The 26,207-nt window shown below is 40.6% G+C and overlaps 1 protein-coding gene across 2 annotated transcripts in view; it reads left to right on the forward strand.

The window, feature by feature from the left end:
* The window catches only part of LOC117295510 (high affinity cAMP-specific and IBMX-insensitive 3',5'-cyclic phosphodiesterase 8B-like), a 186,790-nt gene that overhangs the window by 37,709 nt on the left and 122,874 nt on the right, over positions 1 to 26,207 (forward strand). For both annotated transcript variants that reach the window (XM_033778196.1, XM_033778197.1), the window contains exons 7-8: positions 2,840 to 3,059; positions 3,782 to 3,870. In XM_033778196.1, coding sequence (XP_033634087.1) covers positions 2,840 to 3,059; positions 3,782 to 3,870 — 309 coding nt within the window. The remainder of the gene's footprint in view (positions 1 to 2,839; positions 3,060 to 3,781; positions 3,871 to 26,207) is intronic.

Genomic DNA, 26,207 nt, shown 5'->3' on the forward strand with positions numbered 1-26,207 from the left:
CATCCATTTTTTCCCTACAGTCCCATTGTCTCCGGTCAGTCTGCCCAGGTCCACCCAACCAAAGGGGAATTGCCATGGCAAGAAATGTGACAAGTTTTAGACACCAAAATGTTAAAGTGAGTCTTTAAATGGGGCATGAGGAGACAAAATTGCCGCTATATTTTTAGTGAATTTATTCTTAATTTGAAAAATGTAGAGAAGAGAACAGAGTGCGTTTAATGTTGGTTCTCTAAGCATTTAGAAAGGGAATGTCATAATAATAATAATAAAGAATATTTATAGGGCGCCAAAATCCACCAAAATGAGGTGCTCAAGGCGCACAGGAGGGGGAACCACACACAGCTAGGAAAATAAGACAAATAGACCAGTTACACATAGGCAAGATTAAGCAGTGTGATTTTCAACTTAACCTTGAAATATTGCGGATCTGAAGAGGCAAGTCATTCCAGAAGGTGGGTCCAGCATGGGAAAATGACCTATCGCCCCATGATTTGCTACTCTTAGTAACTTGAAGCATGCATGTATTGGAAGATCGGAGAGATCGCACAGGAGTATAAGCTTTAAACCAAAGAAATGTTATATAGGAGCAGAACCATTGATGCAATGAAAGATAAGCAACAGAAGTTTGAAAGTAAGACGAGATTCGACTGGTAGCCAGTGTAGTGACTTCAGAACCGGTGCAATGTGAGTGTGTTTCCTGGTAAGAGGGACAATGCGAGCGACTGTTTTTGTAATTTTTGTAGTTTAGAAAGTTGAGTTTGGGGTAAGTGAAAAAGAAGACCGTTACCGAAATCCAGTCGAGAAGAAATGAGAGCATGGACTATTTTCTCAGTGGCTGGGCGTGTCGGGTATTTGCGGATCAGGCCAACATTTCTCAACTGGTAACGAACAGATTTACACACATTGTATATATGACCTGACATAGACATTGTACAATCAAAAGTTATACCAAGGTTTCTGCAAGAATGAGAGAGAGGAATCACAGAATCAGCAATCTTGAAAGAAGTAACATTGATCTTATCTGATTGAACCTTAGAACCAAATAATAGAAACTCAGACTTAGCACAATTCAATTAAAGAGAGTACAGACTCAACCAGCTGCAAATATCCTCAAAACAAGATTCAAGGTTGCGAATGGAACATAGTGCCTGACTTTGACTTGGGGGAAAAGAAACGAATGACTGAATGTCATCATCAGTCAGCTGCACAATAAGGGAATCAATGTTTACCGACACGAAGTCGAGGTAAACTATCAAGAACCAGGCCTCGGCTGGTTTAAACCACTAGTTGAAAACCGATTCAACACACTTTGATTCCCATTCATAAATACCTTTTCGGTAAAAAAACATCAACACTTTTTGGTCAAAAGGTAAAATAAACGCAAAAATTATAATTGTTCAATGATTTCTTTCAATACAACACCCTGCCAGCTATGAAATGGTAAGGCCCTCGGGTAAACAACTCCTAATAAGGGAATGCTGAGCGCGTCGCGCGTATTGCGTGATGTTGCACAACTGTTTCAGCCGTTGCTCTCGACCAATAGGAATGAAGAAACTGTGTTATAATCACAGTTGCAAATTAAGCTCGCGTGTCACGCCCATGTTTCAACACTTTTTACTGGTGTTATATCATCCATTCAAACGACCCCTTGTGATGCCCTCTCGATCAATCAGAATGGATAAACTGTCTTAGGTATTTATGAATGAGGGATGAAAGTGAGCCTGCTGTGAATAAAAATACCAAGTTTCTTCTGAACATCAACCCAAGTAAGAAAGTTATCACCTAAAGTGTAATCAAATTGGACAGACCTCTTCTCAAGAGTCAGGGTTGAAATACTACACGTTTCAACACTAAGAAATAGACGCCGTGTTTTAGACCAGTCAAGAATTCTATCTTAATCAGCCTGCAAACACATTTATCGGCTGTGCAACCAATCTCCCGAAAAACCATTATCAGCATAAAGTAAATATATACTTAAACATTCAGGGAGACTGTTAACAAATAATATAAAAAATATGAGAGGTCCTAGACTGGAACCCCTTGGAATATACCAGAGGGCACTTAATAAACATGTTAAATTAATATCGAGGATAAAGAATATTCATTTTGGTTTTTACCAATACAGAGGGCACTGTTTTTCATTCAGATGAAAAACCATCCACGACTACTCTATGTTTGATACCAGTTCGCTAACTTTGTAACAAAATTAAAACATTTAGATAGATATTGTGAGAATTCAGTTTGTACAAAAGAAAATCATGATTGACTCAATCAAATGCCTCAACAATATCCAACTGCTCTCTCTGATGAACAGCACGGTATGCATCCAGTAAAAGTGAAGGAAGATTTTTTGGAAAAATCCCTTCCTAAGACAAAATTACTCAGTAATGGTAGGTCGAACATGAGAACAAATCTGCTAACATGTATAGGGAACACTGCAAGTGTAGTATTCTCTCTACAGTTAAGTATTAGTTCATAGACACTTTCCACACTATTGTGTTTTTTTAGTTGTTTTTTTGCGTTTTATTTGGGGGGGGGTAGAGGGGATTTATGTTACGTGACCATATCAATTAAATAACATTTTCACAAGCTGGTTGTATGGCGTGTATTCGAAACCAGACGATGGGTATGAATCGACTGTTCTTAAAACAGTTTATTACCACTTAATAACTGTAATTAATCACTAACGATATACATATAACATTGCATTTTGCCATTAAACCTTTTCACTTGACCTCAGTTGTTTGGTGCTGGGCTATATTTTTGTGCAGGAGTTGCTGTATGAAAATTGCCCCTTATTATTATTGTAATCTCTTTCACACTCTCACATCTTATCCAGGGCCGTAAATGCATTACTTAGTGCACTTGAAAAATGCTCAGATGCAGTGGAAATAACCAATGAGAATCGCACTGTCCAATTCATCAACACAGCCTATAAACAGCAAATGGGATACACCAGTGAGGAACTAGTAGGCCATGAAATGGAAGACCTCCCTCGATGTGACAAGAACAAACCAGAGCTTATGGATTCAATTTACTCCCAACTCAAAAAGGCAAAGGTAGGAGAAGACATTTGAAATGTTGATTTGAACCCAAATTGCAGACCCAAACCACACTAGGTTAGTACAGCATTTTGGACCATAATGTAATCCCTAATACAAATGTACCCTAGTCACACTATGGCCAGAATGACTTGGAATGCCTTCAAAATGAAAAGTCATTGTACATGTTAAGTGCACTCCAAATATTTGGTCCCATTCTTGTGGCTGGCTGGAATGTTTTGCTCATGCTCAAAACTAAATGTACAAGTGTATAAAGGTGCATATGGAAATGGAGAAATATCGAACAGCATTCTAAGTGTATTCTAACTGCAACGCTGACTGTATTCTAAATGTTCTAATGGCATTCCGACAGCATTCAAAACATTTTGATCGCATTCCAGGGAGAATCGAAAGGCAACATGGTCCAGGGGGTCCATACTCAGTGGTGGTTGTGCTTAGACTGACCAAAATGCTAGATTCAGCAGCATATTGTACCATTCGCAGTACATTCTTAATATTCAAAGTGTTTTAGAATTCCAACCATATTCAGTGGCCATTCCAGGAGCGTTCTGACTGCATTTGAGGTGAATCTAAATGACATTATTTTAAAGCTTCGTCAATTTGTAATTCTCTCTTGAATTTGAAACTTATTTTTAAAATTCTTCATTCCTGCTGATGTTAGTGTGACGGGGCCTTTCAATTGAAAATAAATACTATTGTTGTAATCCTGTATTTTACAGAATTGGGAAGGTATGCTGTACTCCAAGAAAAAGAATGGGGAGAGTGTGCCCCAGCTTGTTCATATCAGCCCTATAACTGGACAGGGAGGGTAAGTTTTTGTACAGTTGTCTTTCCTGCAGACTTGTTAATGGTTACATGTATGTCAGACCACACATGCAAATACATGTAGGCATCTTAAACTGTACACTGATAAGCGGTAAAAAAAAGAAAAGAATACACTGAACAGTTTATCGGTCAGAAATTCCTAACCATAATATGTTATTTGTTTCAGCTGAACTTGTTTGGGTTTTTTAATGCTGGTTTGGGGTGTTGTTTGAACCACTGTCTGATAAAAATCATAGTGTCTGAAGCCTTCTCCACCTAAAGGAACACAGTGCATTGGATTGGTCGAGTTGGTCTATGAAAAGTGTTTAAAACCGTTTGTTAAGAAATCCATATGGTTAGAAAGATATTTTAAAAATAAAGTATAATAATATTCACAAATTTGCCACGAAATTGCAAGTTTTTCTTTTTACTTTGCGAACTAACAGAGCCGGCCATTTTATGGAGTCGTAAACTTGACTCCCAAAAATGGCGTGTTGTTTTGATTGGAGGCCATTCCTCTATGCCACTCCTCTTATGTACTTTGGGTCAATATCGCTCCTTTTATAAGTATACCCAATTATGATGATGATAACTGTAACATTCAATGAGATACAGCGATTGGCAAATGGTAAATTTGTAACTTAAATACATGTACATGTAGCATGTAATTTTATACCCGATGGTCTTAACATGATAGCCATTGAGGTTGATTCAATATAAGAAAGTTTGCATTTAGGCGTTGAGAAAGAATTGGCGAGAAAAGAAAAATAGTAACAATAATAGTAACATTAATAGTAAAATAGTAACAATAATAACAATAATTTAAAACTAGATTTGAGAGTTTGTGAACAAACTCGGGAGTGTAAAAGTCTGGTGTCAAAAACAATAATTACACCTTGCTTTGCTCTCAAGGTTTATAATTAATGATCAAAAATTGCAAATATTGTCAAAACAACATGATGATGTCATCATGATGTCATTTGAGTTAAAGAAGTTTATGTCCTTTACTAACAATACACAAAGTTTCACCTTATCAAACCTTTGGTTTGGCAGACACACAGCTTTGAAAAGTGCACCTTTAAAGCTTACCACGTGACACATGATGATGTCATCAAGCTAAGAAACAATATGTTTCTATTATGAAGGAAATTATGAATACAAATTTTTGCAACAATTATCATAAATTCTGACACAGACATCTACATGTAGTAAATTTAATTTTTTTAAACCAGACCTTTGCCAGACTTGTATTATGTGATTGTAAACCATCAGAAGGTGTACATTTAAACCTAAAACCAATTAAATAACGCCTTCTCAAAGCATTTTACAGTCACTTCCGGTTTAGACAGATTGAAAGGTCAAGAAAAGCTCACTAAGAAATCCATTTTTGTGAAGTTAGTAAAGCCCTTTCATATGATGTATAGGTTGTCAAAATAGCTTATGTGGTTGAGGAAATATGAAGAGACTAACTACATGTAACTGTATGTATGTTTTAAACACCTTGAACGAAGGCTATTTCATGTATGCGCGCAATTTTGAAGCGGAAGACAAGATCAAAATGAGGTTATGTCTGTGAGGCGTTTAGGGAGTTTGCGATGACAGTTCCGATGATGTATTGATTGTAAGAATCAAAAGTTATGATTTTTTGAATTTGAAATAATAAACTTTGAATTTTCATAACTCAAGAATTGATGAGGTCGTTATGATGTAACTTGAACGGTCTCCTCTCCCATTGAATATCTAACTATGTGTAGGTTCAAGTTCATACGATCTTTGGAAAGATGTTTCAGTTTGCAGACAAGGGTCGTAGAGAAGAAGAAGAAGAAGACTTTGACTTTTCAAATGGAACTTTATTGCTTAAAACAATCTTAAAACAATATACAAAAGAAGAGCTGTTCCATTGAGTTTACAACAAACACATAATTACTTAAGACAAACAAATTAAAAAAGAAACCAACCAAAGCTGGTGCAGTCGCAGAAATAAACTAACTTATATTAACCAGGTAATTTGGTCCTTGACAATGGTGAAAATGGCGTTGTTTATGTTCCACTTATTTTCGATGGTAGGCAAATTGTTCTGAGACTTGTAAAACATAAATTCAGACATTATTTTGTACTGGATGCGACTGCGCCAGATAACAAAGGGATCAGAGAAATTAGATTTTTGGTATAACCAATAAATAACGGATTTGAAACTGATGATGAGGTAGTTGGAGAGACGGACGACCTCGCGTGGGCGACCTTTGACATGTGGAACGAGGGTCCAGTAGATGGTGAAATCAAGTGTTGATGTTGGTAGAAGTCTTTGGAGTAGGCAGTGCAGAAGGTTTAGAGAAGATTGGACGGCCGGACAGGTGATGAAGAGATGTGTGATCATACCCTCCTCACCGCACCACCCCCACATACGGGATATGTCGGGTTGAAGGTGGTGTAAGACTTGAAGAGATGGAAGGATGTTATGAAGAAGTTTGTATTGAACATCTCCTTCCCTTTTGGAGGTCGGAAGATGGTGTATAATCTTCCACTGAATGTTAACATTTTCGTCAATCTGACCTGTTCTCTGCCAGTGGATGGTGATTTTTTTCAGCAGGTTGTTGAGTGTGTCATTGAAACATTTGTACAGGGTTTTTGTTGTTGCTGTCAGTCCATCTGTATCGGTCATGTGGAAGTGTCGTGGCCGAGCGGTTAAGAGCACCGAATTCAAACTCTGGTGTTTCTGATCAGCAGAGTGTGGGTTCGAATCCCCAGCCGTGACACTGTGTTCTTGAGCAAGACACTTAACCATTGCTTCGTCCTTCGGATGGGACATAAAGCCGTTGGTCCCATGTGTTGTGTAACGCATGTAAAAGAACCCAGTGCACTTATCGAAAAGAGAAGGGGTTCGCCCCGGTGTTCCTGGTTGTGGCTGCTTAATGCGCCGTAGCACCTTGTAAACCCTTATAAGGTGCTAAATAATTGGGTCTCAGAATTCATCACTGCAATAACCTATCTTTCTGAAAGTTTGTATATACTCAGCGCCTTGAGTACCTTGTTTGGTAGATACGTGCGCTATATAAGACTTCGATATTACTATTATTATTATTATTATTATTATTATGACAGTGATGTTATGAGGCGCGGGACGGCTATTGTCCTCTTCATGCCTGTCCAGGGATCGGTTGTGTCCGGTGACATCAAAGATGTTTGATGATGATGTGATGAGGCGTTGGAAGTCCATGAGGTCTTTTGACAGGCATCTGGGTGGAAATTCTGAGTGTTACATCCTTCTTGAAGTGTTGCGGAGGGTGCCAAGATCCGGTATTCCAAGAAGGTCCTTGATTAGGCGGATCCCACACGCCGCAAGTCGCCGAGCTCCCGTCTCTGCCATCTACCTCATTTAATAAAATACTATTAATTGGTAAATTAACAAAAGCAATGAAATCAGTGGGAAGTGTTGCAACTCGAGCTCCTATCTTTAACCAGGCATGCATTAACTCACTGTGGAAGGTGGGAAGATGCGGGAAAAACTTTGGGTCAATTTCGGTGGAAAACAATTCAAAATCGAGCCCAAGCCCGCGGTACTGCCTGAAATAGTAACTAATGAAATCAAAACATGGAATGTCGTTGGAATTCAACAGGAAAGTACGAAGTAAATTGAAACGGAAAGTGAGAATGCGTGCCCGAAGACAAGTAAGACCCAAACCCCCTCTGTCCTGGTCCAAAAATAATATACTCTTCTTAAGCCAGCGCCTTTTATCGGCCCACACGAAATCGATCAGTTTTTCTTGGAGTTCATCAATGAGTCCTTCGGGTGGCGAAAGTGTTGCCAGAACATGGAGCAATTTGGATGCGGCGAGTTGATTTGCCACCAGGACCCGTCCTCTAAAAGACATTGTATAAGACAATCTCTTCCAACGTGAAAGACAATGTTCGAGCCTCTGGTGACACATAGACCAGTTTTTTTTTAACATACGCATTTGAATTATCTAGATGAACTCCAAGAAAAACCAAGCCTTCGTAGTTCCATTTAAAATCAAGTGGTTGCTCTGTCCTTTCAACCCACGAACCGACCCATAGTCCCTGGGATTTAATCAGATTCAAACGAGCAGCAGAGGCTTTGCTGTACAAATCGTAAACGCCTTTGACAATGTCAAAGCCACGGTCTCTGGTGACAAAAACGGTGACGTCGTCTGCGTACGCTGAGATGTCAAGATTTTTACCACTTTGGCATGGCAGTGTGAGGCCACCGTCGTCTAGTGTGTTACGTAGGGTATGCAAGAGAGGTTCGATAGCAATCAAAAACAAAAGGCCTGAAAGTAGGCACCCCTGCCTGATTCCCTTTTCAAAAGGAAAAGGGGCAGTGAGTGACCCGCCCACTTTCACCATACTCTCAGTTTCTGTGTACATCAATTTGATATAAGAGATGAAGTTTTGACCAAAACCCATCGCTTTCATAGTTTTGAATAGATAACCGTGGTCGACATTGTCAAAGGCCTTTTTCTGGTCTAAGTTTAAAAGAGCAAGGGGCACATTTTTGGAATTACAAAACATAATACTGTCCCTGATGAGATTGATATTGTTGTGGATAGAGCGCCCTGGCACCGAGTAGCTTTGGTCTGGCTGTACTACTTGGTCGATCACATTTTTTAACTTCTTTGAAAGAATTTTTGCGAAAAGTTTGTAGTCTGTATTCAGCAACGAGACCGGGCGCCAGTTTGCTACATCCAACAAATCACCCTTTTTTGGGAGGAGGGTGATTGCGGCTCTCCTGCAGGAAACCGTTAAGAATCCCGTTGCAATTGAGTCATTGAACAAGGAAGTGATGTCACCTTTGAGAATGGGCCAGAAATGTTGATAAAATTCAGACGTAAGACCGTCCAAGCCTGGGGATTTATTACGACCAAGTTGTTTGACTGCAACATCTAACTCTTCGGCTGAGATCGGCCTGTCGCAGTCCTCCGCGTCGCCGGGGTCAAGCGTGGGTATGGATTGAAGCAGGCGCTCGCACGCCTCCTCATCGTTGTTAGTCCGGCAATACAAGTCAGTGTAAAAATGGTGGATGTGTGCATTTATTTCACTACTTTTTTCAGTAATTTCGCCAGATGGAAGGCGAATTTTAGTGATGTGTTTTGCACGTGAAGTCGTTTGTTCCATACTGAAGAAGTAGCTAGAGCAAGTGTCTACTTCGTTAGTGTCTACTTCGTTAATCCCAGGGAAATGGGTCGGATCGGAGATATTATTCTACAAAAATCAGAAATATTGTCTGCAAGAACAAAGTTGGGGATTTCCGGATAAACGTTGGAGAAAACGATCCGGGTGGCAGAATTAACAAGGGGTGTCATTTCGATGTAATGATTTTCGTGGTGAAAGCCTTGAATGACGGCCTCTTCTACATCGGCTCTGGATCTCATGTACACTGCTATGCGCCCTATGGAAATGCGTGAGGCCGAGACAATGTCGACATCGGGCATGCATTTAGACAGCGATTTCAAGTAATTGTTTAGAGGAATTTCTTGATTTGTATGGAAGGCAACTCCGTTGGGTGTCATTGCAACAAAGGGGTCGGAGGGCACCCCATTGTTAGCTCTCGCCTAACAAGCCATGATGGCTAGCCATGGCAAAAACCAACAACGAAGTGAAAAACTCCTACCCAAAAAAAACCCCAAATTGCAAAAAAAAGATAATTAAAGCAGTGACTACACCAATCTATAAAACAATAGCAACAGACTGGTAAAAAATATATGGACAGAGGGGGCCTAACACCCTAATAATTGGTGGTCACAATCAGAGCTCGAGTGTGCAACACTTACCCTGAAGAAGAAGAAGAAGAAGAAGAAGAAGAAGAAGTATCAATAAAAGAAATATATTTTAAAGAAACGAACAAAAATAAAAAGGTGTTCCAGGCTGTTGGCCCGAACACCTAAAAAGAATTTGGATTATGCCATGTTTAGAAAGCAATTTATGACTTAAAGGTGCAAACATGAAAAAAAAATCTTAACATTTTTTTCTTATGATGTCGTCATGACGTCACTTCATAATTAACAGAAACGGTCAAATAACCTACCAAGTTTCAACATGATCGCACCAATACTCTGGGAGTTACAAGACTTCAAAATGTGCACCTTTAAAGTCACCTGGAAGTGGTATTTTGTCAAATTAAAGCTTTTTGATGAGTGGAATATGAATAAACAATTAACTAAGGTTTACAAAAATTAGTTTCCATGTTATTTACAAATTTAAAAATAAGCCCGACCCGAGAGGTGATGTTTTAGGCCTGGGCGAATTATTTGAATATCCGGTTAATGGCGAATAGGTTTTCCTATCCGTAACCGCGAATGCCTTTTTTTTCTTAACCAGATATCCGCATAGGGCGCGAATACCTATTTATAAACCGGATAGTTCTGTAATGACAACCAAGTAACCGGATATTCTTTTAATATCCGAATATCCGCGGACGTCGGGTGACAACTGATAGGAATGTTTTGTCTGAATCCTTATGAAACTTCTATTAAGACAGCATAAAACAGCATAAATAAAGTATTTAACTATGCTCACCTCCGTGAAGAGTTAAAACAATGACATTTCTGACGTAATTTGTTCAAAGATTACGAAAGTTTTCCTTCACGTAGAGTCAATCACGACCAAACGAAAAAAGCAAATCGCCATCTTTAAATTAGATCCGGTTGTTTTTATGAATGAACCGAGTGACACTGTCTAAAACTAATATCAATCCGCCCATATGATCTCATTCACAAACGAACAGCGCCCTCTAGCGGCGAAAAAAACTATTCGAATATCCGGTTAATTTCGGATAGTTGGCCAGCGGTATCCGAATATCAAAACTTCACTATTTGCCCAGCACTAGTGATGTTCATGACGTCAATCGAGGCGCGATAATTGAAGAGAAAATTTGTAATCTGGCCCCGTACACTATGTCTGGATACCTGATCGTTATGATGCTTACGTACAGAACTACGGTCACGGAGCAGACTGCACGCACAACTGTCTGGCTGCTGTGCAGACGGTCCACTCGGATTACCCAGCGCAGTGAATCTCATGCAGTGCCAACACAAAATAGTGACGCAGGCTAAAAATTTGCCCTCAAAGTTGAAAAAATACCTGCTTTTGTACATGTTGGCAAATGTTACTTTAGGTTCGTTACGTCTTTCAGGTACCTTTTTTCGACTTCCCCACTACCTGAAAAAATTGTTGGGATGGCGTCATGTTTAAAAAAGAACTTTTCTCTTCATGTCAAAATGTGTAGTGTATTCCGGTTTCTCGAAGCATGACGGCTCGAAGTGTTTGCTGCACAGCGCTGGACAAGATGTCGTACTGGACCACTTTGCAAAATGACCACATCTTTAGTTGTTTTGCTGCATCCAGCAGCAGTACACCTGGTCGACATGAAAAATGCAAACAAAAACCTTTTTTGAAACGATCAAACTCAGGACTAGGACTTGAATGTACTTGCACGTACGTGTGTTCGATTGAGGCAAAGTCTGCCTCGATTGACGTCACAAAAGGGGTGGGCGGACTCACCCCCCACACAACTTCTTTTTTTTTTTTTTTTACTACATATAAATCGTTAAAAACAATTACTCAACAAATTATTTAATTGTTCAGAAGCATTTACTCTAATGTTTCGACCGGAAGTGGAGTTCATGTGAGGTCATTCACAGGAAACAAAATGAAGACTTAAAGTATCCCTACCCAATCTCGCACACAGAAATCTACAGTCTCTTGTGGCTGATTTGATACAGATTTTCAAATATTTAATATAGTGTAGCTTCAAGATGACGTCAGTGTCAAGTCATGACGTCATAATGGCCTCCTTTGTCCCAACTCCACTGGCTGCCTTTTCATGATTGAATTCTTGTCAAGCTACTTCTTTATGTCTATAAATGCTCCCAGGGTCTTGCTCCAAATTTTTTTCCTGATCTGTTGTCCTCTTACACCCTTGGCAGAGAAGGTCTGCGGTCCTCCTTTGATAAACCCCTTCTCTTTGAGCACAGGCCTTCTCGATCTACTGGCTCTAAGTATTTTTCTCTGGCTGGGCCGAAGGAATGGAACAACATATGTCAGGGAGTCATCTACTACCATTTTCAAGACAAACCTCTTAACCTACTTTTTCAGTCAGCCTCCTCAATAATCCTTTGTTATTTTGTTTTTCTTGTGCCTTTGCATTGTTTACTTGTACAGCTCTTTGATCTTTGTTAAAGGCGCTATAGACGATGTGACCTCTGACGTCACTCTAAAACCTTAACATGATTTTCGCGCATAAAGCCAGCTAGAAAGTGTATGCAATCTCACCATGACTGCGCGTGTTTTTGCCCGGCGAAACATGATGTGTACAGTGTTTTGTCGTTTAAATGTAAACATAGGTCACATTGTCTATACATGTATAAGTACCTACATGTATATTATTATTATTATTGGCGAGCTGCAGAGCAGTGCAAGCCTATGTAAATACCGATTTCCGTCCGGCATCCGTCCGGCCGTTCGCATTCAGTGGAAATGTTAAAGTTTTTGGTTTAAGTCCAAGTCTTTAAGTTGAGCTGTTTTTGGTATACAAGCCCAAGTGAGATTGTTATATACAATTGCCAGTCATTTTCGGTAATTTGTACAAGTTTTTTGTTTAAGCCTAATCTTCCAAACCATAAATTCAAAAGAGTGAAATCATATAAAAAATTGAAGATTAGAACATAAGCTTTACTCAAAATGTAAAAAAATGTAAAAATCTTAATTAATTAATCACGTAATCTTCATTTGAATATAACTGGATGCAGTCGCTTCCATGTTATTGTTAAATATTCTCTTTGGTAAATTCAATACAGTATGTACCTATCATGAGTTGTGACTTCTTGAGAGGAGTCTACTCAAGTCTCTTTTTCTTGTTTTTCTACCGCGTTCTGGACCCATTACTTAGTGTACAGCGCAGTCTCTTTTTCTTCGTTTTCTATAAACCGAGTTCTGGACGCATTACTTTGTACACGAAGGTTTAGGGTTTTCGTTTAACGAACGTGCGTATAAATAGGATGGTGCCCACAGATTTACACGTAACTTAAATAGTTTGAAGATAATGACAGTTGAAAGCTTCCCTTAAAATATTACTTGCTGTGGTGTTGTAGTTTTTGAGAAATTAGTGTGAAAAAAATGTCATTGTATTTAGACTCTGAGGTGGTGTCGTCCGTCTAGGACCGAGTTCGTTTCAGGCGACGAGCGTGGACGACGAAAATAGACCACCTGGGATTTCGAATGATTTACGGGTGAAGTCACCTTGTTCGCACCAGGGACCAGTTGCCTAAACTAATTCCAGTATTTCGCTTTACTTTCGGAAATTAGACCATGACAAACCAAAATTCTTTGGCAGGATGACAAAAGCAGAGATTTTATTGTGCTGACGTTTCTCTGGTGGTTGAGTGGCTCAATGTTGTAGAGCTGTAATAATACATCCGTAAATAGGCAAAACATTTTGCGTTATCAAAATGCAGAAATTGAGCAGAATACCTGGATTCACGACTTGTACAAAATGAGGAATGGTATTTGCTGTGTTTAGCTGCTTTTTGTGTTTAAAAAGCTATATGTAGTTTAGTCTGGTCCTGGGCCAATGGCTTTTAAAGGAAAGAAATGCGCTTACATAATCAGGGAATTGTACTTACCTTAAGCGAAATTAACAGCTTAGCAGGGAATGTGTTCTTGAGCGTCACAATTCGGAACAAAAGATTTGCTACAATTGACTAATTGTGCTCAACTCCTGTGAAATTTTCACTGCAAAAACAGTGACTTAAAAATTTGATTTGCATTCGCAGGATAACCGTGCTTTATAATTACTTGTGCATAGGCCGGGGCGACTAGTGTGCTAAGTGTTAAAGTCGCGACTACAAACTATTAGAGAGGTTTTGCGAGCGCGGATACAGATACAGATACGGATATGATAATCGTATCCGTTCACATCAGCCATGTGTTGAATTTCGTTTCGCAAACTATACGTATGTTTCACTTGAGTGCGCTCGCATTCATCATGAGTGTTTTCCTGACATACATGACCAATTAGAGACCCCGTGTTTTATACACTGCATTTTCTCATCATTTTACTTGCAAATGACTAAAACAATTCTATCTATATCAAGCACGATGTGAATGTTTTTGATCTGGGACAAAAATGAAACTAAAAGTCCGCAAAACAGTATCCATTTATCTACAATGTGTATGAGCTCCCATATTCGTTACGAACGTGTATGCAAAATACAATAGTCACGGATACGCGTCACGTGAACACACAAAGTGTCAACGTATTGGTATCTGTATGTGTATCTGCCTACTTGCGAAAATTAGAGTTGCGACTACTGTTTTTCTCTACTCCGTTATAATCGTGCCCACATGTTGACTACAAAAATAGTCCCGACTACCTGTTTGGTGAAACAGTTGTGTTGCTTACTACTAATCGCAACATAATTAATGTGTCGCTCATTGCGGCACAAATCTTGAGCATCCATAATTTATCTCGACAAGTGTCGTAGTTGGGTTTGAGGTGCGACTAGTCGAGTCGTAAATTTCACTAGTCACCCAGGCCTACATGTGTATCATGATGAAAAATCCTGTGATAATGGGCCCAATATGCTCTGCTCTGGAAGCAAAGATTCAGTGCTAAGCAGAAGCAGTGAATTCTGCGCTTACGTCAAGCAAAATAAACTGCTGCTCAGTAAGCCGAAAATGGTGATCGTAAGCGCAGAGTTTGGTGGTTAAGAGTTCAGTGAAATCCACTTGTTCTAGATCAAACATCAAACCACAGACCAAATACAAGGATTTTATCCTTAAGTAGTTTGTCACATGACAATGGACTCTAAAAATACTGTCTTGAACTCGAGAAACCAACAAATCAAACAACCCTGAGTCAAATACTAGTTGTTTACATTAATTCAAATTTTTAATTGTACTTTTGGGGATAAACATTTCAACTGAACATTTGACTAGTAAAAAGGAGTTGAAATAGTAAGACCACTCTTCTTATATAACGCCCTCTATTGATGTGGCTGCCTTGGCATTTACTTAAACACCAAGGAGTTTCGTCATACTTTTAAAGTCTGTACAGTCCAAAGGATTAAGTATTCATAACCAAACAACGTAACTGAAGCAAATGAAGACACTTGTCAAACTGAAGCTTGTGTTGCAATGGTCAAGATACAATCTGTAATTTAATGCCAAACATAAACAATAATAAGATACATGGAAATACATGAACTGGCATTTAACAATAGAAATGTGTACAAATGTAAACTTTGTCAAGAACAAGATCATAATAAAGTGTTGAAACAGACTGCAAAACTTTGTCTAAAAACTCTGATTTTGCCTTGTAAACTGTAAGTCAAACTGTTGCAGAATATAAAGAGAAAAATATGCTTACCGAATTGGGCTTTCTACACTGGATGAAATTATAGAGAACTTGAGAAATACTTCTGAAAAGCTGGAACTATCATGTTAAAAACAACCACATGTAACGTAAAAAGGCTGCACAATGGAATGCTGTGGGACAAGCATGGGCTGCATGGGCTGCATGGGCTGCATGTAACATAACACACACATGTACTCTGTGTGGGGCTATGGGGGACTTTGACCTCATTAGCATACACAGGATGACCTTAATGCACTGTCACTAGGCTACTTGGCTTAAAGGTCATGCACTGCAAAATGGGTACATATTAAATACAACTTAAAGGTAGTACACATGAATAAGCGAAACTCACTGCACAAACTGCTGCAGTGACATGGCTCCTCAACTGTGCGCAGCATCAGTTATACACTTAGCGCAGCATCAGTAAGGAATTTTTAAGCCATGGCTTATCAATCAATCTTACGGTAAACAGTTCACTTAGTCAAGGTAGTGGTCCGTGTTGGCTCTTCGTCGGGGACGTCTCTGGTCTTCTGAAGTAGACGTTTGTCCTGGGTAGGAACCAAGAGTACCAACTTGTGAATTGGTCTATCGAGGATAGATGGAGGGCGCTTACGCCTTCCCTGGCTGTCTCGTTCACCATCTGCCATCAACAGCTTGACGGTCCTCACCTTGTCGTCTTTACTAGGATAAGTATCAATCACTCGAGCAAGGGGCCACTGGTTACGGGTTGTGTCGGTCTCCTTGGATATGACAACGTCTCCTTTCTGGATGTTCCGCTCCGGCTTGGTCCACTTCTTGCGTTCCTGTAGGTTGTGCAAAAACTCTTTCCTCCATCTCACCCAGAACTCGTTAGCCAGATACTGTACTCTTTTCCACCACTTGTGCGAGTACACGTCTTCCTTCTGGAATCTTCCGGGCGGGGGCAGTACAACCTTCGGCTTCATGGTTAGCAAGTGATTTGGAGTTAGCGGTTCGGGGGCGTCTGGAGAACACAGATTGACAGTCGTGAGAGGCCTTAAGTTAATGATGCATTCTATCTCGGTCATAAGGGTTCGGAAGGCTTCATCGTCCAGCTGACTTCCAGACTTCAGGAAAAGAGATGAAAGTATACTACGTACCGTGCCTATCTGCCGCTCCCATACACCACCCATGTGGCTCGAGTGCGGAGTGTTCATTTTGAAGGGGATCCATTCACAGTCAGACTCCAGGAGGTACTCTCTTACTCTGTTTTGGTCCATGTCTGCTAGTGCATCCTTCAATTCATTACGGGCACCAACGAAGGTAGTTCCTTGATCACAGCGCAACTGACGGATGGGCCCTCTTCGGCTTTGAAATCTACTCAGGGCGTTGATGAAGGAGCTAGCAGTAAGGGAATTCGCTGTTTCTAGATGGACACTTCGGGACGCCATACAGGTAAACAGTGCACCCCAGCGTTTCACTTCGCTTCGTCTCTCCCTGATGTAGAATGGACCAAAATAGTCCACAGCACAGTACGAAAACGGGGGCGCAGGTTGAAGTCGGTCCTCTGGTAGCTCAGCCATTTTCTGCTTCTGCGGAGGTCTACGGAGCTTTCGACATGTTACACATGAAGTGATGTAGCTTGAAACTGCTGCTGATCCGCCGATTACCCAGTACCCTCTCTGGCGCATCTCGTTGTGTGTAGTACATCTATCCATGTGATGCACTTTCTCATGGTGATGCCTTATCACTAACTCAGTGATGTGATCTTTGCGAGGCAAGATGACTGGATGTTTCAACTCTGATGACACATTGGCTCTTTCAATCCGTCCACCTACTCGAATCAAACCAGCATCGTCAAGGAATGGGTCAAGTCTGAAAAGAGAACTAGTCGCTTTGAGACTCTGGTTACGTTTCCGAGCTAACTCTCTCGTTGTGAACTCTCCTCTTGTTCCGAGCTGTTGGAGAATTTCAACTTCATTCTTGAAGTGCTCATACTGGACTTTTTTTGAGAATTTCTATCTCTGCTTTCTTCATCTCAGACACCTGGATGATTACTCTCGGTGATGGATGAATGTCAACCACCTTATACAAACCTTGGGGATTTCTTTGGTGAAGCCTCGTCTTGAACTTCAGACATATAGCAACAGCCTTCTTTGCACGATGCCAACTGGAGAACCGATCAAATCGTGACTTCTCAAAATGGTCAGGGAACTTGTTGTTTGCATCCAAAACACGGGTCGCGTAGACTACAGCTTTCTTCACCTCGGGATCTGTCTCATCGAGCTTTGGCATTTGTACTTGTGGGCTTTTGTGGGCACCACCTTGATGAAGAAACTCCGGTCCAGTCAACCAACTAGATTTATTCACCAACTGTTCAGCAGTCAAACCACGGGAAGCTTCATCGGCAGGATTGCATTGTGTGTCAACGTACTGCCAGGAACTTGGGTCGGTTGCGTTGCGAATTTGCTGTACGTGGTTTGCAACATACACGTGGAACCTCTTGGATTCATTGGTCACATATCCCAGAACAATTTTGCTATCAGTCCAGAAGAACTCCTTCATGTTCTGATAAGAAAGCTCGGCTCGTAAAAACTCACTTGTTTTTGCAGACATGGTTGCTGCAGCCAATTCCAGTCTTGGGATGGTCACATGCTTCAGTGGGGTCACCCTTGCTTTTCCCATGACGAAGGAGCAATGAACGTTTCCAGTTTCATTCACAAGACGGAGATAGGAACATTGGCCGTATCCTTCCTCGCTAGCATCGGAGAAGTGATGAAGTTCGGCAACCATGATACTACCAAAGTTTTCTGGCTTGAAGGATCGTTGTATCTTCAAGTGTTCAAGGTGAACACACTCAAGACGCCATTTCTCCCACTGCGGACGAAGACTCTCTGGGATTGGGTTGTCCCATCCAAGCTTATCACGGCACATCTGCTGAAGAATCTGCTTACCCTTCAATGTCACGGGTGCTACATAGCCATTGGGGTCGTAGATCGAGCTGACTGTCGAAAGAATACCACGACGAGTGAAGGGGCGATCTCGTAATTCTATACGAAACTGGAAAGTGTCGCTTTCAACGCACCATGTGACTCCAAGTACTCGCTCTAGAGGGAGTGGATCTACATGAAGATCAAGATCTTTAACTCCAGTTGTTCTTTCATCAGCGGGAACAGATTCAAGCACTTCCTTCTTTATTGGACAGAAGTTTGTGCAGCTTCAACCCTGCACTTGCACATAGACTTTTGCTGGCTTGGATCAGGTCGATTGCTTCCTTCACTGTGGCTACTGACTTCAGGCCGTCGTCAACATAGAAGTCGTTTCTGATGAAGTTGGCAGACTGCTGCCCAAACTCTTCTTCACCATCATCGGCTGCTCGCTTGAGACCAAAGTTTGCACAACCAGGGGAACTGACTGCACCAAACAGATGAACTTTCATCCGGTAGTCTACAACCTTGTTATTTGGGTCACCATCTTTCCACCACAGGAATCGAAGGAGATCTCGATTATCTTCGGATACGAAGAACTGATGGAACATTCCTTTGATGTCAGTCATGATGGCTACTTCTTCCTGGCGGAATCTACACAAGATGCCCACCCAGCCGTTCATCAAGTCAGGACCTTGCATCAAGTGGTCATTGAGGGAAACTCCCTTGTACTGAGCAGAACAATCAAAAACTACACGGATTTTGTCTGGTTTCTTAGGGTGGTACACACCTGTATGAGGAACGTAGTTCACCTTGCCGTCTCGAACCTCAAGACGTTCAGTAGGGACTTGCTCAGCACAATTTTGAATGACGTCCTTCATGAAAACACAGTAATCGTCAAAGAACTTTGGTCGTTTCTTGAATCTTGCTGTTAGCTGCTGCCATCGTTTCTCAGCTAGCGCTCTGTTGTAGGGAAGGGACACATGTTGTTTCAGGGGTAGAGGCATCTCTTAGTGGCCATCCGGTTTCTTTGTGATTCCAGTCTCGAGAATTCTAATGAAGTTCGCATCTTCCACTGAGTATGGCTTGTGTTTGGTGCTCATCTGGAAATCTGACTCCAGTACTCGCAGAACTTTCTCAGCATCAAACACTTCTTTGACTTTTGTGCCATACACAAAGTGAGGGTAAGCTTCAGCCGAGAACATCTTGTTGCAGACAGCATCATCTTTTACTCGAGGAGATCTACACATCTGACCAATTACACCCCAGCCTAAAAGTGATTTCTGACCATACGGGTCGTCCTCTCCTCCCGCGATGATTTCTCTGGGACGGAGTACTCTGGGGCAGTTGCTGCCTATCAGCAGGGAAATCTTCATACTTGGATCATACGGCATCAGTTTCTGGGCTATAGGCTCAAGATGGCGCCACTGCATGACTACATCAGGCTTAGGAATTTGGGAACATTTGGCAGGGATTTCGTCACGCTTGAAACAGACAGGGAGGTCAACAGCATGTTCTCTGGCGATGTCAAGAACTTCTAAACTGAGGATTCGGTTGCTTGTGATGCATGCGTTTCGCTCTTGCATCGTCGTCAGAAGAAGCTGAGTCTCTGGCCCTTGAACATCAAGACGATCACAAAGACTCTCGCTCACGAAACAGCTATTGGACTGATCATCAAGAACTGCGTACTCTATGGACTCTTTACTTGGGTTGTTCTTGGTTCGAACTATCACCGGGATGATCATGCAGTGGTCACCTTCACCATTCTGATGAGGACTGGCACAAACTTTTGTGCAATGTGACGTACTTTCGTCCTTAGCGACCTTCGCTTCCTCATCTTGAGATTTCACCGGCTGTTGTCTCGTGTCGTTGCGATGGAGACTGGTCAAGTGACTACCAGAACATGTTTCACATTTACGTCGGTCCTTACACTCTCTAACTTGATGCTCATCACTGGACGCACAGCCCATACATAACCGTCTCTGGAAGAAGAACGTCTTTCTGTCCTTGTAGTGTTTCCTCCTGAATGATTTGCATTTCTCAATGTGATGATCTCCATCACAAAACACACATGGGCCTGCAGCACTCTTGGATGGCTTACTAGAGGGACGTTCGCTATCGGTTGTTGTCGTGGAGAAAGACTTAGCACTCTGACCCTTTGATGGTCTGCTGGGGGGACTGGTCTGGCTAGTCGACTTGGGGGGGTCCTTGCTCCTTGTGATGGCCTCGGGCTCTGGCATGTTAGCTCGATCAGCTGCTCTGCGGACGAAGGAAGCAAACTCCGAGAATGGGGGGTAGGTACCTGGTCCTTCTTTAAACCTCCACCTTTCGATACTGTCTCTCCACTTGGAGTCCAGATGATGGGGCAACTTCTCAACAAGTTTGGCGTTTTCTTTGGGAAAATCCAAAATACCAAGGCTCGGTATCGTAAGTCTAGCGGCACTGACCTTGTCCAGGAAATCTGAGAAGTCTCTCAAAGCCACGGCATCTCTTGGGGGTATCCTGCTCCACTTCTCCAACTTTGTCGTGAAAGCACAACTGATGACACTTGTGTTGCCATATTTATCGGCAAGCACATCTTTAGCCTTTTGATACGCCTCCTCGGTTCCAATCAGCATGTAGTGCTCGACGACTTGTCTCGGTTTTCCCGCTACGTACTGGTTCAAATAATTTAGCTTGGTGTCCACGTCTAGTGGCTTTGAGTCGATGAGGGCGTTGAAGGCGTTCTGCCATAGTGGATAGTGAAGTGGCTCTCCCACGAACACCGAAACATTAATTTTTGGAAGTTGGCTTGAGACCGCAAGTCGCTTGTTTACTTCACCTTGCTGGATACTCTTCTCAGCTAGCTGGGTAATTACTCTCTCAAGTGACGAGGCTATCTTGGTCCACCCATCCTGCGGAGTGTGATGTTGGATTGTTGAGCTGTTAGTGACTAACGTCGCATCATGATAAGGGAATTGTTGAATCATGTCGAAGGGCTCTGCAAAGGGGTTCAGTGAAATGTTCGGAACTGGTGCTGGGCTTTCACTTGCAGGAACGGGGTCAGCATTCTCTGCGTCAAGGAACTTCCTCAGATTATGACTGGTATCAACCGGCACATCAATAAGCTCAGATCGGCAAGATGCAGCTTCTTCAAATTGAGTGAAAACATCTGCAGCAGCACGGTTCTCTGCCAGTTGCCTCTCCATTTCAAATTTCTCCCTCCTCAACTCACGCTCTATTTTCTCCACTTCAAACTGCTTTTCTTCTTCCAGCTCACGAAGCTTTAGAAACTTTTCCTTTTCTGCGAATTCAAGCTTAACTTTGAGTTCGGCTTCCTGTCTAACGAGCTCCATCTTTGCAGACCTAGCCGAGGCTGATGTTGATTGTGTACGGGAACTTCCATGTGATCGTGATGATCTGATTGACTTTGAACTTGATTGTTTCGGAAAACACACCTCCGATGATGAGTCATTTGAACGTGACTGTGACATGATGTAACTAGTTATCCACTAGTAATGTTCGATTGTATTGTGGCTGCCTTGGCATTTACTTAAACACCAAGGAGTTTCGTCATACTTTTAAAGTCTGTACAGTCCAAAGGATTAAGTATTCATAACCAAACAACGTAACTGAAGCAAATGAAGACACTTGTCAAACTGAAGCTTGTGTTGCAATGGTCAAGATACAATCTGTAATTTAATGCCAAACATAAACAATAATAAGATACATGGAAATACATGAACTGGCATTTAACAATAGAAATGTGTACAAATGTAAACTTTGTCAAGAACAAGATCATAATAAAGTGTTGAAACAGACTGCAAAACTTTGTCTAAAAACTCTGATTTTGCCTTGTAAACTGTAAGTCAAACTGTTGCAGAATATAAAGAGAAAAATATGCTTACCGAATTGGGCTTTCTACACTGGATGAAATTATAGAGAACTTGAGAAATACTTCTGAAAAGCTGGAACTATCATGTTAAAAACAACCACAAGTAACGTAAAAAGGCTGCACAATGGAATGCTGTGGGACAAGCATGGGCTGCATGGGCTGCATGGGCTGCATGTAACATAACACACACATGTACTCTGTGTGGGGCTATGGGGGACGTTGACCTCATTAGCATACACAGGATGACCTTAATGCACTGTCACTAGGCTACTTGGCTTAAAGGTCATGCACTGCAAAATGGGTACATATTAAATACAACTTAAAGGTAATACACATGAGTAAGCGTAACTCACTGCACAAACTGCTGCAGTGACAATTGACAAGTTACAATTAACTTGCAATGGATAATGCAATAAACGTTTTTGTTGTTTAAGCCTAATCTCCTTAACCATAACGTCAAAATAGTTAAATCATAAAAAATCAAATTGAAGCTTGCAACTAGCTTAATTGCTAATGTAAAATTTTAAAAAATTCTTAATTAATTTACCACATTACCCTCATTTGCATATTTAATTGGGAAATCTTTGTAACACCATATCTCAAGAAGTACAGAGCCGATTTTTAACATGCTTGTAGTTATAGACTCCTTGGGGATTTGAGATTAATTTGGGAAAACCCCGACCCACGTGACCCTCATTTGCATATTTAGTTGGGAAATCTTCGTAACACCATATCTCAAGAAGTACAGGGCCGATTTTTAACATGCTTGTAGTTATAGACTCCTTGGGGATTTGAGATTAATTTGGGAAAACCCCGACCTCAAGTTGACCTCTACTTTTGGTCAACCGGAAGTGGGACCATATCTCAAGAAGTTAATGGCTGATTTTTAGACTGTTTGTAGTTACAGACTCCTTGGGGATTGGAGATTAATTATTAAAAAAGCGTGACCTCAAGTTGACCTCTACTTCCGGGTCAACAGGAAGTGGGACCTTATCTCAAGAACTACACAACCAATTTTCAAACTTTCTTTCAGTTTGAGACTCCCTGGGCGTTGGAGATTACCCTTAGGTTACCGTGACCCCATGTTGACCTCTACCTGTGGCACCATAACGCAAGACACTATACAACATTTTTCCAACTTTTTTTCAGTTATAGACTCCTTGGTCATTTTAGCACATAATCCAAGCAAAAGAACACGGAACAGCTTTGTGTTTGTTCACTAACACCTAATGTCTAGTTTTCAGATATGTTTTCAAATAAAGTTGAAGTTTTTGGAATACAAAAAGTGTGAAATTTTTTTGAATAAAAAAAGAAGATAGACTCAAACATTTACATCTGGATTTAAAAGAAACAAACTCAAATTAAAATCAAATTTTTTCAAAAATAATTTGTTTAAACAAAATTCAAACTCTCTGTGACTGGTTCCACTTGAATTAGCTGAAACAATGAAAAACATAAATGATGATTACTCCTGATTGCAATCATGTACCGACTTGAAGTCAAATATTGCTTCTTATATGTAGATTCATATGAAAAGATAAAACTCAAAGAATTAATCACTGGTTTCAGTTGAATGAGCTAAAACGATGAATCATTTTCATAGACATAACTCCTTATTTCAATGATGAACTGACTCAAAACTATTGCTTTTTACTTAAAAGATTCTTTAGAAAAGACAAACCTCTAAGAGTGCATCACTGGTTCCAGTTGAATGAGCTGAAACAAGTAAAACCTTAACGGCAGTGGACACTATTGGTAATTGTCAAAGACCAGTCTTCTCACTTGGTGTGTCTCAACATATACATAAAATAAGAAACCTGTCAAAATTTGATCGTCGAAATTGCGAGATAATAAAGAAAGAAAAGACAACCTTGTCACACAAAGTTGTGTGCTTTCAGATGCAAGTTGATTTCGAGACCTCATCTAAATTTTAGGTAAATTACTTCTTTCTCCAAAACTACGTTACTTCAGAGGGAGCTGTTTCTCACAGTGTTTTATACTATCATTCCTCCCCATTACTCGTAATCAAGAAAGGTTTGATGATAATAATTATTTTGAGTAATTACCAATAGTGTCCACTGCCTTTAAATGGTCATAACTCCTTACTGCAATGATGTTTTGACTTTAAACTTAAGTCCAATATTGTTTCTTACTTGGAGATTTATTATAAACTAGCAGGATGCCGCGCGTAAACTAGCAGGATGCCGCGCTTCGCGCGGCAACCCCGGTAGAAAGCTGCAAGTGTAGCGTTGTGTACAGGGGAGGGTTTAAAGTGGCTGGGCAGGGTCACAATACAAATCACTTTGGCAAACCACCGATCCAAAGTTAAGACGAGTCATTAAAGTTGTTGTTGATGGAAAAGGGATAGTTTAAGGTAAAAATTCAGATCTCAAATCCTCCTAAAAAAAGCAATTTTAAGGGCTTCGTTTTCTTTTTTTTCTTTTTGTTTGAAAATTTTGTGTATAAATACATGCAGGCTAGTGAAAAAACCTGCGGGCGATCGAAAAAAAAAGTTAAGGGAAACCCATGCAAAGTTACTACACGCTCGCGCGTTCATCCCCCAACCCACGGGTACCCGAAATTTACACCAGGACGCATGATTTTAGCAGGGTGCAGGCACCACTTGACATTAAAACAACATGGCGGCGCCCAAACAACAATGGCAGCGCCCATGTGTTTTAAGCGCTATTATAGTATAGATTAGAAGATAAAACTTTAAGAATGAAAACTTGAATAGGCATAACTCCTTATTTCCATGATGTACTGACTTGAAACTTAAATAAAATATTGCTTTTTACATAAAGATGCATATGAGACGATAAAACTCAAAGAGTATATCACTGAAGAGTGCAAAACTTTAATCAAATATTGTTGCTTACACCAATATAATATGAAAAGATAAAACTCAAAGATCACTGGTTCCAGTTGAATAAGCTAAAGCAATGAAAACCTTAAATGGTCATACTTCATATTTGTTTATGTCCCCACCCCTTTTAGCGTCAAATGATCAAATGATTGGTTTTTCTGTCAGTCTATCTAGTAATCGGCAGCTCGCCATTGCAGCTTCGCTGTTCTGGTTATAAAATATAATTAGCTGTTTCGTAGTGCAGCGAAACAGCTCTTGTTTTTTTGTAAAGTTTTTTTTTAAATTATTTTATATTTTATTTGTCATGTTCAGTAGATGTGATTGTTTGCATGGTTCCTAAATAGCAATTGCAATGAAACTTTCAAGGTTGGAAGGTTACAGTGCATTAATGATCTTTAATGATGTCATGGTGACATCTTCACCGGTCCTGTGACGTGATCTTAAAGGTGTTTTATGTTAAATGTTTGAAAATCTATATCAAATCAGCCAAAATAGACTGTAGGTTTATGTTGGAGGGGATTGGGTAGGGATAAATTAGGTCTTCATTTTGTTTTGTGTGCGTGACCTCACATGACCTCTACTTCCGGTCGAAATGGGCCAAAAACGGAAGTGCCCTGTAGTTCAAAAGTGGTAAAAGTTATGTAGTTGCTTTCCAAGGACGTAAGTGTCTAGCAAGGGTGGGCAGTTCAAAAAAATACTAATGACGCCACAAATTGCAACAGCGCCCTCTAGCGGCAGGTTGAAAACTCTTCAAAATGGACTTTTTGAAGATGTCTGTGGTGAAGTTTTTGTAATCACTTTAGATTTTACACACACGTTAACTGTCAGGCAGCCATCATATGTGTGAAGTTTCAGATCAATGACGTCATCGGGGGTCACGTGACGCAGCCTTAAAGGTGCACTTTTTGAACTAATATAACTCCCTAAGTAATTATGCGATCATGTTGAAACTTAGTAGGTTGTTGGATATTGGCAAGTTCTTGTGAATTGTCAAATGACGTCATGATGACTTCATCACATGATTTTTTATGATTTATTGTAAACCTTTAAGTCATAAATTGCTAAACTGAAGCATGGTATAATCTGATTTGTTGTTAATAGATGGGATATGTCGTAACTGTTATGAATACAAGAAGAATTTAAATTCAGTTGATTAACTTGAAAATGTTATTAACGAAACAGCTATGCATTTGTGCACAAATGCAATCATGTCTAGTTATTCTTGTTTTCTGATGGTCATTGCACCATTGTCTTTCCTCACTGAAAAGTTCATTGCAATTGCTCTTTAGGAATTATGCAAGAGGTTGTGAAGAACAAATCGTACATTAATCCAACAACTTCCGGT

The sequence above is a fragment of the Asterias rubens genome, chromosome 10 (genome assembly GCF_902459465.1).
Source record: "Asterias rubens chromosome 10, eAstRub1.3, whole genome shotgun sequence".
Lineage (NCBI taxonomy): Eukaryota > Metazoa > Echinodermata > Asteroidea > Forcipulatida > Asteriidae > Asterias > Asterias rubens.